Here is a 14,403-nt window from a genome sequence, read left to right on the forward strand (position 1 = left end):
TCGGCCCATCCGGGCCTCAGAATAGCGGGGCTGCCGGAGAATCGCCATTTTGGGTGTCTCCGGCGATTCTCCGGCCTGCGAAACCCGACTGGGCCGTTCCCGCCGCTTGGGAGAATCGCGGGAGGGCGTTGGACCGGCGTCCCCGGAAATTTTGGCGGCCCAGGCGATTCTCCCAACCAGCGTGGGAGTGGAGAATAGCGCCCAAGATCTTTGAAATCTGGAACCATTTCAAAGAACAGTAGGAGAATTCTCTCCATTGTCTTGGCCTTTATCTCTTTAAAAAAAAACAGATTACCTGGCCATGATCACATTATTATTTGTGGAAGCTTGTGCGTGCAAATTGACTATCTTGCTTTCTACATTACAAAAGTGACTATACTTCATGAAGTGCATCATTGGCTGTATGAATTAGAGAATCGAGAATGATTACAGACAGAAGCCGTCATTCAGCCCATTGATTCTGTGCTAGATCTTGGCAAAAGGTGCTTTGGAATCTGTCATTTATCTTGATTGCTCGCCATTTATCTATCTAATCCTTGAATTAATATTTGCTGTTATTTCCCCGTAAGAATTCGGGATTAGTATTGGCAAGAATATTTTGAAAAACATCAAGAAATCAATCAATAAAAAGGGGCAGCATGGCAGCCTAATATTCGAGAGGTCTCACACTCTCCGGGGTTCTCTTGGAAGTGGTGAAAATTATAACTGCCAACATTAACCAAGTGATTGACCAAAGGTTTACTATGTTGATCTATGTGCTCGTGAGGCGGAATTGCGAAGCGCCGTTAAGAGGCTTGATGATACGGAGAGAATCTTACATTGGAACATAATGCTTCCTCTGTGGTGGCAAGCATTCAATCCTTGGAAAACCTATTGAGTGTCGCGGCAGAGATCCTGGAGGCCTTGGAGAACCGAGGTCGGAGAAAGAATATCCAAATCTCCAGTCTGCCGGAAGGTGTGGAGGGCAAGACCCTGTTAAGTTCTTCAAGGACTGACTGGCATGTTTTGTCAAACTGGATGTGAAGGCTGGGTGTTTCAAATTAGAAAGGGTGATGGATGCCCCTTGCGTTCCATGGGCAAATTTTAAGATTAGCCGCCATTAATTAGGCCACAAAGAAAAAGACTGGATTTTCACACCACAATCCGGCTTGCAACATTACCCCCCTCCTCTAACGCACTTTACATCAGAGGCACAGTATCCCCAAACCGTTCCTTTCATGGATTGAAGATCTGTCTGTGCCAAAGTAGGATAGAGTCAACAACACAGAAACCTTCCCATAATAGCCAAAAAGAAACAAAAATATCACAACCACAGTAGATCTAAGGGGTCATTCATTACCTTCTCCAGAACAAGGAGAATAAAATAAAGGCCAACAAGGAAATGTGAATCTAATGCCCCTCTCGTATTTTAGAACCACCCATGGAGACCTGTATCCTCCACCACCACCCACATTTCAGCAGTGGACCCACTCGGTTCTGCCATCATTAACACTCGATTAACTGGCAAGTCACGGGGCAGCACATTGGCGCAGTGGTTAGCACTTCTGCCTCACGGCCCTGAGGTCCCAGGTTCAACCAAAGAGATTTAAGGTCCGTGGGGAAAGTTTAGAGGAGATGTGCGAGGCAGGTTTTTTCCCGGCTCTGGGTCACTGTCCGTATGGAGTTTGCACATTCTCCCCGTGTTTGCATGGGTTTCGACCCCACAACCCAAAGATTTGCAGGGTAGATGGATTGGCCACGCTAAATTGCCCTTTATTGGAAAAAATGAATTGGGTATTCTCAATTTATAAAAAAACTGGCAAGTCATGCTACAGTAGTACAGAACCTTGGTAAGGCCGCACTTGGAATATTGCGCACAATTCTGGTCGCCACACTACCAGAAGGATGTGGAGGCTTTGGAGAGGGTGCAGAGGAGGTTTACCAGGACGTTGCCTGGTCTGGAGGGTGTTAGCTATGCAGAGAGGCTGAATAGACTCGGACTGTTTTCATTAGAACAACGGCGATTGAGGGGTGGCCTGATAGAGATCTATAAGATATGAGGGGCCTGGATAGAGTGGATGGGCAGGCACTCTTTCCCAGGGTGGAGGGGTCAGTCACCAGGGGGCATAGGTTTAAGGTCCGTGGGGAAAGTTTAGAGGAGATGTGCGAGGCAGGTTTTTTTTACACAGAGGGTGGTGAGTGCATGTAACGCGTTGCCAGGGGAGGTTGTGTAAGCAGCAATATTAACGGCGTTCAAAAGGCATCTTGACAAATACATGGATAGGATGGGTATAGAGGGATATGGCACAAGGAAGTGCTGAGGGTTTTGGCCAAGGTTGCTATGACGGGTACAGGCTTGGAGGGCCGAAGGGCCTGTTCCTGTGCTGCATTGTTCGTTCTTTCCTAACACACATGGGCTTCGCATCCTGATTTGCATTGGCACAATTAATAAAGCCAAACCGTTAAAAAAAAAATCATCTTTATACTGCTTTGTTCCTGATTTTAGCTTCTTCTTAATGGGCTATTCACCAGAGGTCCTGGAGCTTACACCAGCGCTGCTTTGTCCTGCTGTGCATTCTCCTGAGCAGCTCTCTCCAGCAGATTTAGTTGCGAGATCCTGGTCTGTTTGTGTCCCTGGCCCCCTCTTCCTTATTATGAAACAATCCATTTAAAATTCTTCAGTCCTGTTGCTTGCCTGCCGCTAACAAAATGGAGAAATCCCTCTTCAGCCCAGGGCACGTGACGTCAGTATATGGGACGCGTGACCTGTTCTCTGCCACCTCTCCAGGCAGGAAGAATCCATTGATTAAAAAAAAGCTGCTCCTGGGTCAGGGGGAGACAGTCTGCCCCGCTGAGCTAAGGGCCTGTGCACTGCTGAGGTAGCACACATGCGCGGGATGGCCGCCATTCTGAAAGCCAGTCGCAGCAGGCACTTTTAAAAGCTGGTTGTAGCCATTGGGCACTACTTCCCGCAATTGGGAATGCCACAGCGCATGGCCCATGACCCTCCCGACACCCGTCGCGACCCTGGGTTAAAAAATGACTGCATTAGGGGGCTGATTATTTTGTATGCAGCTACTAAAAGGCGCAAGATGTTGGAGAACTAATTGGAGCTGTAAGGTTGCTTGGCGAAGGCGAAAGAGAATTAGAAGGAGACTCCCAATAAGTTCATAAGATATTGGACCATTTGGCCTTTCAAGTCTGCTCTGCCATTTGATCCTGGATGATCTCATCCTGGCCTTAACTCCACCGTCCTGCCTGTTCTCCATAACCCTTCAACCCATTACCAATTAAAAATCTGTCTAGCTCCTCCTTAAATTTACTCACTGTCCCAGCGTCCACCACACTCTGGGCAGTTACTGAAGGAGATTTGTGCGGCTTTGGACTCCTTATTGACTCAGCAGGCCAGGAAAAAGATTACGAGGCAGGCGTTGTACAAGTTTGGGAATAAACTGAACAAAATACTTAGCCTGCTCGATGAAAACGGCTGATTCTAGGACAATTCCCTCTATGCGGCTTGCAGAAGGGAAGAGAGTTACGAAGACAGAAGTGATAAATAGGGCTTTTAGGAAATTCTAAGTGGGATTATACAAGTCCGCACTTTCTGATGGCGACTTCGCAGGTATGGAGCGTTTCCTCTCTTTCTTGAAGCCCCTCTGAAAACCAATGTGAGGTTCTTTATGCTCCTCTCTCTAAGGAGGAGGTTTCAAAGGCCACTAAGGAGCTTCAGCCGGGTACGGTGAGAGTTTTATAGGGAGTTTAGGGATTTGTTGCGAGACCCATTGGTGGGTATGTATTGTCACTCTTGAATTGGAGATGTTGCACCGACTTTAAGTGAGGCTAATATTTCTTTGATTCTGAAGGCGGGCAAGGCCTGGAGGAGTGTTCTTCCTATGGTCCAATATCTCATCTAAATGTCGACTTGAAATTGTTATTTATGGTTCTGGCCAAAAGGTTGGCAGACCTCCCGTTGTCTCTGGCGGGTAGGGTGCAGTCGGTAAAAATGACCGTCCTCCCGAGGTTCCTTTTTGTTTTCCAGTGCCTCCCCATCTTCATCCCGCGGTCCTTTTTTAAGCGGATCAATAAGATTATCGTGGGCTTTGTATGGGGGGCAAGCCCCCGCGGGTGAAGACGGCAATGCTCGAGCGGAGTCGGGGGGATGGTGGGCTGGCGCTGCCGAATTTCAGTAATTACTACTGAGCGGCTAACATAGCCATGGTTAGGAGGTGGCTGGTGGGGGGTGAACCGGTGTGGGTGCGCATGGAGGTGGCTTTGTGTAAGGGCACAAGTTTAGGGGCATTGGTGACGGCGCCCCTGCCGTTCTCGTCGGCACGGTACTCCACCAGTCCAGTGGTGGTGGCGGCCCTGAGAGTTTGGGGGCAGTGGAGGAGACATGTGGGAGCAGAGGGGGCATCGGTGTGGTCCCCAATCTGCAACAGCCATTGGTTTGCCCCGGGGAGAATGGACGGGGGGTTTCGAATTTGGCGGAGAGCGGGGATTGAGAGGATGGGGGACTTGTTCTTGGAAGTTAGCTTCCCGAGTATGAGGGCACTGGAGGAGAAGTTTGCATTGGCTGGGGGAAATGAATTCCGATATTTACAGGTACGGGACTTTTTGCGGAAGCAGGTACCAACCTTCCCACTCCTGCCGCTAAGGGGGATTCAGGATAGGGTGGTCTCTAGAGGACGGATAGGGGAGGGGAGCGTCTCAGACATATATAGAGAGCTTATGGGTTCGGAGGAGACGCAAACCGAGGAGCTGAAGCAAAAGTGGGAGGAGGAGGTGGGGGGGGGGGGGGGGGGGGGGGGGGGGAAGAGCACGTGACAACGTGCTCACATGACAGTGGCCCGGATGAGCAGATTATTTGGGGTGGAGGACAGATGTGCGAAAAGCGCGGGGGGGGGGGGGGGGGGGGGGGGGGGCGGCCAGCAAATCATGACCATATGTTCTGCTCATGTCCAAAACTGAAGGGATTTTGGCAGGGGTTTGCTGACGCCATGTCCACAGTATTAAATATGAGGGTGGCAATGAGTCCAGAGGTGGCGCTTTTTGGGGTGTCGCAGGATCTGGGAATCCAGGAGGAGAGAGAGGCGGATGTTCTGGCCTTTGCTTCCCTGGTAGCCCGGAGGCGTATATTGCTGGCATGGAGGGACTCAAAGCCCCCAAAATCGGAGACCTGGCTTTCAGACATGGCAGGCTTCTTCTGCCTGGAGAAAATTAAGTTCGCCATGAGAGGGTCTCTGCTGGGGTTCGCCCGGAGGTGGCAACCATTCGTTGACTTCCTCGCAGAGAACTAATTGTCAGCAGAAAGGGGGGAGGGAGGGGTTAGGTTAGCGTAGGTTAGGGGGGTAAGTAATGGCAAGACCTGTGGGAGAGGGAGATGAAATTTGCACTACGTTTATATTTTTCTTGTTATGTATATTGTTGATTTTGTTGTTATTCAAATGCCAAAGAAATACCTCAATAAAACGTTTATTAAAAAAAAAGTCTGGAAGACATATCCTTCCGACAATTGTGTGGGAGGATCAGACTGGGTTTATTAGAGGAAGATTTGAGTAATAACATTAGAAGGTTTCTAAATGTGACACAAGTTTTTCAGAAACTGGGCAGGAAGGTTATCTCCTTAAATACAGAGAAAGTGTTTGACTGAGATGAGTGGAATTATTTAGTTTGTAGGTTTAGGGGCTTTGGTTTGAGGAAAAGTGGATTCAATTATAGTATCATGGACCCCTAGCAGCAGTTCTTATGAATGGTTTGAGGTCATTGAACCTTTGGCTTCAGAGGGATTATGCAGGGATGCCCTCTGTTCCCCTTATTGTTTGCGCTAGCTATTAGGCCACTGGCGGAGGGGAGGCGACTTGGTCAGACCCTTTGATATCAGGGTTGAAATGTGGGATGAAGTAGCACAAGGTCACGCTTTATGCAGATGATGTGCTGCTATTAGTGTTGAATCCTTGCGTTCCGTCCCTGCTATTATTCAGAGTAGTGGACAGTTTTGGTGCATTTTCTACTTAGCTGTGGGCTAAACCACTGCCCCTTGCTAATTTCCCCATTAGATAGTCAGCCATGGGAGTTAAGATATTGGGGTTTCCATTACCCCTTCCTTTGGACAGCTATATGGGGCCACCTTCCTCCAAGTGTTAGCAGCTGTTAGATGGGATCCCACTCAGTGGTCGGCGCTTCAGATTTCCTGGCTTGGGAGGATCGTCCTAATTAAAATTAACATATTGCCCAGATTGTTCTATTCTTTACAAATGCTACCTATTCTGTTGTCAGCTGTAGTCGTGAAATAAATTAATGGAATGATTTGTACATTTATTTGGAACAAAAAGAGACCTTGCCTTAAGCTGGCTGAGCCCCAGTTGCAAGGTGCCAAGAGGTCGCCTGAATATTAGGCTATACTAGCTGGCCTCTCATCTAAGATTCACCAGAGGCTGGATTAGGATGGATCCGGCGTCCATTTGGCATGACATTGAAGCAAACCTTACCTCTACACACCTTGTTGTTTTATGATGACAGTAAGACGGGCTCTACTAAGTGTGATAATCCTAAAATTATTAATACTCTTATGGAGGTTGGTCAGACAGCTAGAAGGGAGATCCAAACTGACTTCTGTTCGCTCTCCTATCCTGACTACCTACCAGGTCTAATTAACCATTGCTTTGATACTTGGAGAGATAGAGGCATTTGTAGGCTGGAGACATGTTCTGAGATGCCTCCTTGTTATCCTTTGAGCATCTATGTCAGTAATTTCGCATCCCAAGACAATCTTTTTTTCAGTATTTACAGCTTAGAGACTTTATCCTTAATGGATTTGAATGAAAAAAAGACTATATAATATTCTGACCGTTTGTAAAAATATCCTATACTCCTGGTTTAGTGACAAATATCCCTCTAGCCAAAACTGGCATGGGCTGATTATGAAATGCATCCCCATGGAATTTTTAACATCTGTTCTCCACTCTAAATCCGATGAGTTTCATAAAATATGGAACCCCCATCTTAAATTCATAGGCTTTCCATGAGCCAATTCATTTTAGTTCAACTCAATTTAATCCATTTCAAGTTGTTGGTCTGAATCGCTATACTTTGGGGTGTGCAACCTGCATTGTTATTCTTCAGTATTGACAAGATCTTGACCAGTTTCCCCCCCCACTCGCTGTAGTATCTCGTTGTTGGGATGATCAAGAATTTAAGCGAGGGACTCTGGTTCCTCAACTGACCTGCGCTATTCTGTACTGTTTTGCTTGTATTGATGCTGGCAATAACCCATGGTGCCCATTTTGCATCAATTCTTCTGTTATTTGTTGCATTTATTGTTATACAAAATGGGGGGGGAGAAACCAAATAAAAATATATTTTTAGAAAATGCTTTGGGGACTATTCATGAAAGGCCTTGTATAAATGCAAGTTTTTCTGTTATCTTCTTTCTTTTATCCAATTTTCCCTTAAAAGATGCAATGGTGTCTGCCTCAACATTTTTGCACTTCAAAAATCTTTCACACTATCTCTCATTAACAATTTTAACCTGACGATCACACATTAATAAGCAGCAAAAATATTCTTCATCTATTCTTTATATGAAAACACTTCATAGTTTAAAAATATTTAATAAATCTCAGCCCTTCACTTTCAGTGAAAAACATAGTTCCATCTATTAACAACTGTTTCTATTTGGATAGCACATTTAACATAATAACACATCTCAAGATAAGGGGTGTAGCGGTAATGTCACTGGCCAGGTTTATGTTCTGGAAACATGGGTTCTAATCCCACCACAGTAGCTGGTGGAATTTAAATTCAATTAATAAAATCTGGAAACAAAAAGCTAGCCTACTGGTGACCACGAAACCACTGTTGATTGTTGTCAAAACCTATTTGGTTCACTAATGTCCTTTCTGCCGTCCTTACCTACTCTGGTCTACTTGTGACTCCAGATCCCTCTGAAATAGCCTAGAAAGCCAATTTTATCACCCAGTTCTGTCGGCCATGCATAGTCCTTACTAATGTTTGGGGATTTGTGCCAAAATTATGAGAGCTGTCAAAGCATACTCATAGAAACATACTACACAATACCCCAGAGGGACATTGTGGTATACAATCAAGAGGAAGTTGCTCTGGGAGTCCTCAATATTGACTCCGGACGTCATGAAGTCTCATGGCATCAGGTCAAATATGGGTAAGAAATCCTCCTGCTACTTAGCACCCCAGCTGATGAATCATCCATGCTGAACACTACTTGGTAAAAGCAGTGGCAGGGGGCAAACTGCTCCAGGTGGGGGCTTCAATTCCACCATCAAGAGTGACTCAGCAGTAATGACCGAGCTGGCCAAGTCCTAAAGGACATAGCTGCTAAACTGGGACTTCAGCAGGTGTTGAGCGAACCAACAAGAGGGAAATATTACTGGATCTCATCCTCAGCAATCTACCTGTCACAGATGCTCAAGTCCTCACTTCACAATGAAGATACCCTCCAACTTATTGGGTGGCAGTACCAACAGGCCAAATGGAATAGATTTCACACAGGTCTTGGAACTCAGAACTAGGTATTCATGAGGCACTGTGGGCCATCATCAGCAGCAGAACTGTAAACAACTATAACCTCATGTTCGCATATCCCTTATTCTGCCATTATCATCAAACCAGGTGATCAACTCTGGTTCAATGAAGAATGCGTGAGCACAAGCTAGGAACAACACCAGGCATACCTGAAAATGAGGTCTCCACCTGATGAAGCTACAACACAAGGCTACTTGCGTTCCCAAAAGATTACCCTGGGTCTGTGGATTCCTAGTTCAGTGACAACACCACTACGGTACCGCCTCTGCTGCCACTGTCTGTGACCCAACAATCTTAGTTGTTTCATCAATGATCTTCTCTCCATTTATATGGTCAGAAATTCAGCGTTCACTGTTGATCGCACACAGTTCAGCATCATTTACAACTCCTCAGATACTGAAACAGTCCTTGTCCATATGCAGCAAGACCTGGAAAATGTTCAGTCTTGGGCTGATAAGTGGCAAGTAACATTCACACCACACAAGTACCAGGCAATGACCATCTTCAAAAAGAAAGAATCTAACTATCTCCCCTCAACATTTAATGGCATTAACATCACTAAGCCCCCCACTAACAACTTCCTGGGGGTTACCATTTACCAGAAACTGAACTGGATTAAACATATAAATACTGTGGCTACAAGATTAGGTTAGAGGTTGAGAATTCAGCAGAGACTAATTCCCTGATTTCCCAAAGACAGTCCATCAATCGCAAGGCACAAGTCAGGAGTGCGATGGAATACTCTCCACTTGCCTGGATGAGTGCAGTTCCAGCTACACTCAAAAAGCTCAACAACATCCAGGACAAAGCAGCCCACTTGATTGGCACCCTATCCATCACCTATACCACCCCTTCTTCATTGTCCTTGGGTCAAAATCTTGGAACTCTCTCTCACTGTGGGTGTACCTACACCACACTGACTGCAGAAGTTAAGAAGGTAGCTCAACACCACCTTCTCAAGGGATGGAAAGTAATTGCTGACCTAACCAGTGATGCCCACATACCATGAACAAGTAACAAAAAGCTGTTTCACAGTGATCTTAATGTTTTAATTCTGCCTCGCTGAATCAAAGCTTTACTTTCTGTGGCTTTAATATCCTTTCAACAAAACTGGACCCCAGCAGTTTAATTGTGGCTGAGACATCAGCTTGCATAAACTCATAATTCCTCGTTGCTCCAGTGCTCTTCGTCCTGTGTATAAATTCCAAAATGTTATTCCCTTAAGTATCTTTCCACTGAGTGTTTCTCTCCCGAAGTACACAGTGTCACACTTCTCCATATTAAACTGTTTCAGCCCATTCCACGTATCCTTATGTGCGCTGCTGGAGTCTCCTGCGCTGTTTGTAAACCTTTGCGGCAGTAGCAGCTTTCGACATCATGGTCTTTGTTCAAGTCAAAATTATTAATATACAATTTAGATCAGAGCCAACCTTGGGATTCCGCACTTCTTCAACCTGAGAAACACGGATTAATATTACTCTCTTTATATCCATTAACCACCTTTCTGTCTTTCACATCACACAGCAACATTTCTGTTTCAAAAGTGAGGCTCTGCAAAATTCTGAATAAACTCAAGTATCGTTGCAAACGTATTTCCACAAAGAGAGAAATAAACGGTCATGTAAAATAAATGTCTGCCATTATGGAATAAAATAAGGTAGACAATCTATTAAAATCTGAAATGCTTTTTAGCATTCTAGTAGGAAGTAGTGGCACAAAGTTGTCACTGATCAATGACAAAGATAGGAGGCATCTGTCAGAAATGAAACCAGAAAAATTTGGAAACATACAGGTTAGCCTGTCAGTTGCAAAAAGGAGTTCTGACAAACGATTACATACCTGAACTGTCAAATCCTGTCTTTTCTCTTTAACATCGCTGACTGATTTGCGATGTGTTTTCGGTACATCTCAGAGACTTGATCTGAATTCAATCATCTGCTTGCATTTACAGCCAGACTTCATATGTCCTGCAAATTGTTGATCTAGGCACACTCTCCAGAGTAACATTCCTCAGAAGTTGAGGTGCTGGTCCTGTAGAGACCTCACCCTACCTACACAGCAAAATGAGGCCCCTCGCTCAGACCCGAAGGCAGCACATAGAGGAGAGCAGAGGCTCATTTTCCAAGTCTCAAGGAAGAGCTACCATTAACAACACAATGCCTTGGGCTCCCAGGCTTGGAAAGTGGTGCACAAAATATGATTTAATCCAGTTATAAGATAGAACAAAGAACAAAGAAATGTACAGCACAGGAACAGGCCCTTCGGCCCTCCAAGCCCGTGCAGACCATGCTGCCCAACTAAACTACAATCTTCTACACTTCCTGGGTCCGTATCCCTCTATTCCCATCCTATTCATGTATTTGTCAAGATGCTCCTTAAATGTCACTATCGTCCCTGCTTCCACCACCTCCTCCGGTAGCGAGGTCCAGGCACCCACTACCCTCTGCGTAAAACACTTGCCTCGTACATCTACTCTAAACCTTGCCCCTCTCACCTTAAACCTATGCCCCCTAGTAGTTGACCCCTCTACCCTGGGGAAAAGCCTCTGACTATCCACTCTGTCTATGCCCCTCATAATTTTGTAGACCTCTATCAGGTCGCCCCTCAACCTCCGTCGTTCCAGTGAGAACAAACCGAGTTTATTCAACCGCTCCTCATAGCTAATGCCCTCCATACCAGGCAACATTCTGGTAAATCTCTTCTGCACCCTCTCTAAAGCCTCCACATCCTTCTGGTAGTGTGGCGACCAGAATTGAACACTATACTCCAAGTGTGGCCTAACTGATGTTCTATACAACTGCAACATGACTTGCCAATTCTTATACTCAATGCCCCGGCCAATGAAGGCAAGCATGCCGTATGCCTTCTTGACTACCTTCTCCACCTGTGTTGCCCCTTTCAGTGACCTGTGGACCTGTACTCCTAGATCTCTCTGACTTTCAATACTCTTGAGGGTTCTACCATTCACTGTATATTCCCTACCTGCATTAGACCTTCCAAAATGCATTACCTCACATTTGTCCGGATTAAACTCCATCTGCCATCTCTCCGCCCAAGTCTCCAAACAATCTAAATCCTGCTGTATCCTCTGACAGTCCTCATCGCTATCCGCAATTCCACTAACCTTTGTGTCGTCTGCAAACTTACTAATCAGTACTTAACGGATTAGGCAACAGGAAACAATACATCCTGTAAATCAGGGCAGCAAGACAAGAAGATGACATATGACCAGGTTGTGAAGGGAAAATTTAGGTCAAATGTGGAGATATTGCTTTACCAAATTTGTGATCAACAGTAACAGATTATCAAAAACAGTGGCTGAAGCCAAGGCACTGGACAAATTTAAAAAGGTAAAATGTTGAGATGGGAATAGAGTAGGGTTTAGCATTCTGAAAAATTAGATCAAATAGATCGAAGCTCTGCACAGGGCGAACTTCACCTCCACGTTCACAGGGCACAGCCTAACGCAGCTAAAGGTGGTGCACACAGCGCACCTAACCAGAACTCGAATGAGCAGGTTCTTCCCGAAAGTGGAGGAGAAATGCAAATGGTGCCAGGGAGACTCGGCCAACTACACCCACATGTTATGGGCTTGCCCCAGGTTTGTCAGGTATTGGACGTCCTTATTCGAGGCCATGTCCAGGGTTGTCGGAGTGAGGGTGGAGCTATGGTCTTCAGGGTATCAGATCAGCCAGAGCTCTTTCATGGGGAGGTGGGCTGATGATCTAGCCTTTGCCTCCATGATCGTCCGCCGGAGAATCCTGCTCGGCTGGTGATCAGCAACACCACCCAAGGCTGCAGACTGGCTGTCCAACCTAGCAGAATTTCCCAAGCTGGAAAAACAAAATTTGCCATCTGCGGATCTGAAGAAGACTTCCATGGGACATTGAAGCTGTTGATCAACTTGTTTCAAGACCTGTTCGTAGCCAGCAACCAGTAGAGTAAAGGGAGGGGGGGGGGGGGGGGGGGGCGGGGCAAACAAAAAGGAACATGAGGTATGTGCAGGAGGGACAAAGCCACAAGGGGCTGGACCGATGACAAGCTAAAGCCCAAACCAAATTGTATATAAATGCCTGTAAACGTGTGTCTTGGCCATATTGGGGAATGTAAAACATGTCTGCCGGTTAAAGGGGGGAATCGGAGCCACATGTTGTTATGAAGATGCTTGCTTGTAAATAACTGTCTTGACGTATCCACATTTGTTTCCTGATTATGTATAATTTATAATTTGTTGGACATAAAATACGAAAACTCAATAAAACAAACTTCCACAAAAAAAAAAAAATGAGATCAAATGAGCAAAAAAAGTGTACTCTTCAAACAAATCTATCCCGTGAAACTAAATAATGAAGATTTGTAGAGACCAGCCGGCCCAGTTAGGGAAATGTTGGGAGGAGAGAGTGATGAAATCACGAGATTAAGCACACGGGAGAGGACTGTATGGCAGCTCACACACTGCCGGCCACATTTGGCACCAGAATTCAAGTCCACTGAGACTTAACAAAATAAAAATTGATGTTGCCGGTTTCAAGGGTCCAGACACAAAATCCGTCTGGACAACCTTCACATTTGTTCATAATGGCCATTCATCCACTACATAACATTCCTCCCTATTCAGTACCAACTATGAACCAATCAGAGAAGCGATGGTGACTGGTGTGGAAATAGTGGGGGGAAACCAGTCATGTTGGGAATGCTCGTTATAAGTGGGAGAAAAGGTATTTGGGCTGGGATGTCACACAGCACAGCAGTTGTTCTGAAATTCCTGATCCAAGTGAACTCCTCACTGACACCACAGATCAAAAGTCACAGGTCGAGAAATTCCACAAAGATGTATATTTTAAAAATGTTTTAAATTTTCCTACACAAATTACAACTAAATACATAGAATTACCTGCAAGACTTTATGAGCTTGGTCCATCAGTTTTCTCTTGTACTGAGCTATCTTTGCTACAGTTGTGGCCTGGTTCTTCTGTAGTTCATTCACATCCTCAGATATAATCTGCGTTTGAGGTTGGAGAAAACACACTAGGTGACTGCTTATCTGAATTTCTGAATATGCTGAAAAAGAAGTGCCGTGGCTATAAAACTCAGGCTCAGATTTCCACTACGTTGGAGGCGTTTTCCGTCATGGCACAAATCCCAGATATGGCCGTAGATTCGAAGTCCCACCCCCGAACACAGTATTTGCTATTTTCATAGCGCAGGATTGTGGTTCGTGCATGCATGCTTCACAGAGGCATCTGACCATTTACACCACCGCTGCCTCCACTCAAGTGGGATTTTTGTGTGAAACCCAGAGTGTACAGATTAGATCAGATAAGAGCGGGTCTGAACTTGATGAATTTGTTTAGATAGTCAGGGCACGTATCCCCTTGGAGAAGCACAGTTCCCTTTTGGATATGGTCCTGGGACACCTTTGGGAGAGGTAAGGCACTATTTTGGATTGTTAAAAGTAAACATAATTGTGCATAAAAAGTGCATAAATTTGTTGGAACTGTAAGCGGTCAACGGTCTCTCAAAAGATACTAGGTGAGTTGGCATGGAGAGGGTAAGGGCAAAAGGTGGCGAGTTTGGGCATGGATTGGCAGGAGTTGACATAAGGGCTATAAAAGAGGATGTAAGGCATGGGAGTTTGAGGGCTACATGGGGGTGGTTAGAGGGGCTTGAGTTGCCATGGACAGGGCATGGGGTGTGTGTGTCGTGGTTGAAGGGATGTTTTTGCTCTCATCTTTTTTTCAATAACTTGAAATAATGGAGCAGAATGGCAGGCCTTCTGCCCAGCTTACTTATGCATAGGCCAACCTCCAGCCTCGGCATTCATTCCAGGGGCAGCAGGCCGACTTCTAATCCAGCCCCCTTCCG

General features: G+C 45.7%; 1 protein-coding gene across 4 annotated transcripts in view; it reads right to left on the reverse strand.

Annotated features, from left to right (window-relative positions):
* Positions 1 to 14,403, reverse strand: part of nup54 (nucleoporin 54) — a 101,319-nt gene that overhangs the window by 2,824 nt on the left and 84,092 nt on the right. For all 4 annotated transcript variants that reach the window (XM_072496312.1, XM_072496310.1, XM_072496313.1 and 1 more), the window contains one exon: positions 13,433 to 13,540. In XM_072496312.1, the coding sequence (XP_072352413.1) occupies positions 13,433 to 13,540 (108 nt within the window). The remainder of the gene's footprint in view (positions 1 to 13,432; positions 13,541 to 14,403) is intronic.

The sequence above is a fragment of the Scyliorhinus torazame genome, chromosome 3 (assembly GCF_047496885.1).
Source record: "Scyliorhinus torazame isolate Kashiwa2021f chromosome 3, sScyTor2.1, whole genome shotgun sequence".
Taxonomy (NCBI): domain Eukaryota; kingdom Metazoa; phylum Chordata; class Chondrichthyes; order Carcharhiniformes; family Scyliorhinidae; genus Scyliorhinus; species Scyliorhinus torazame.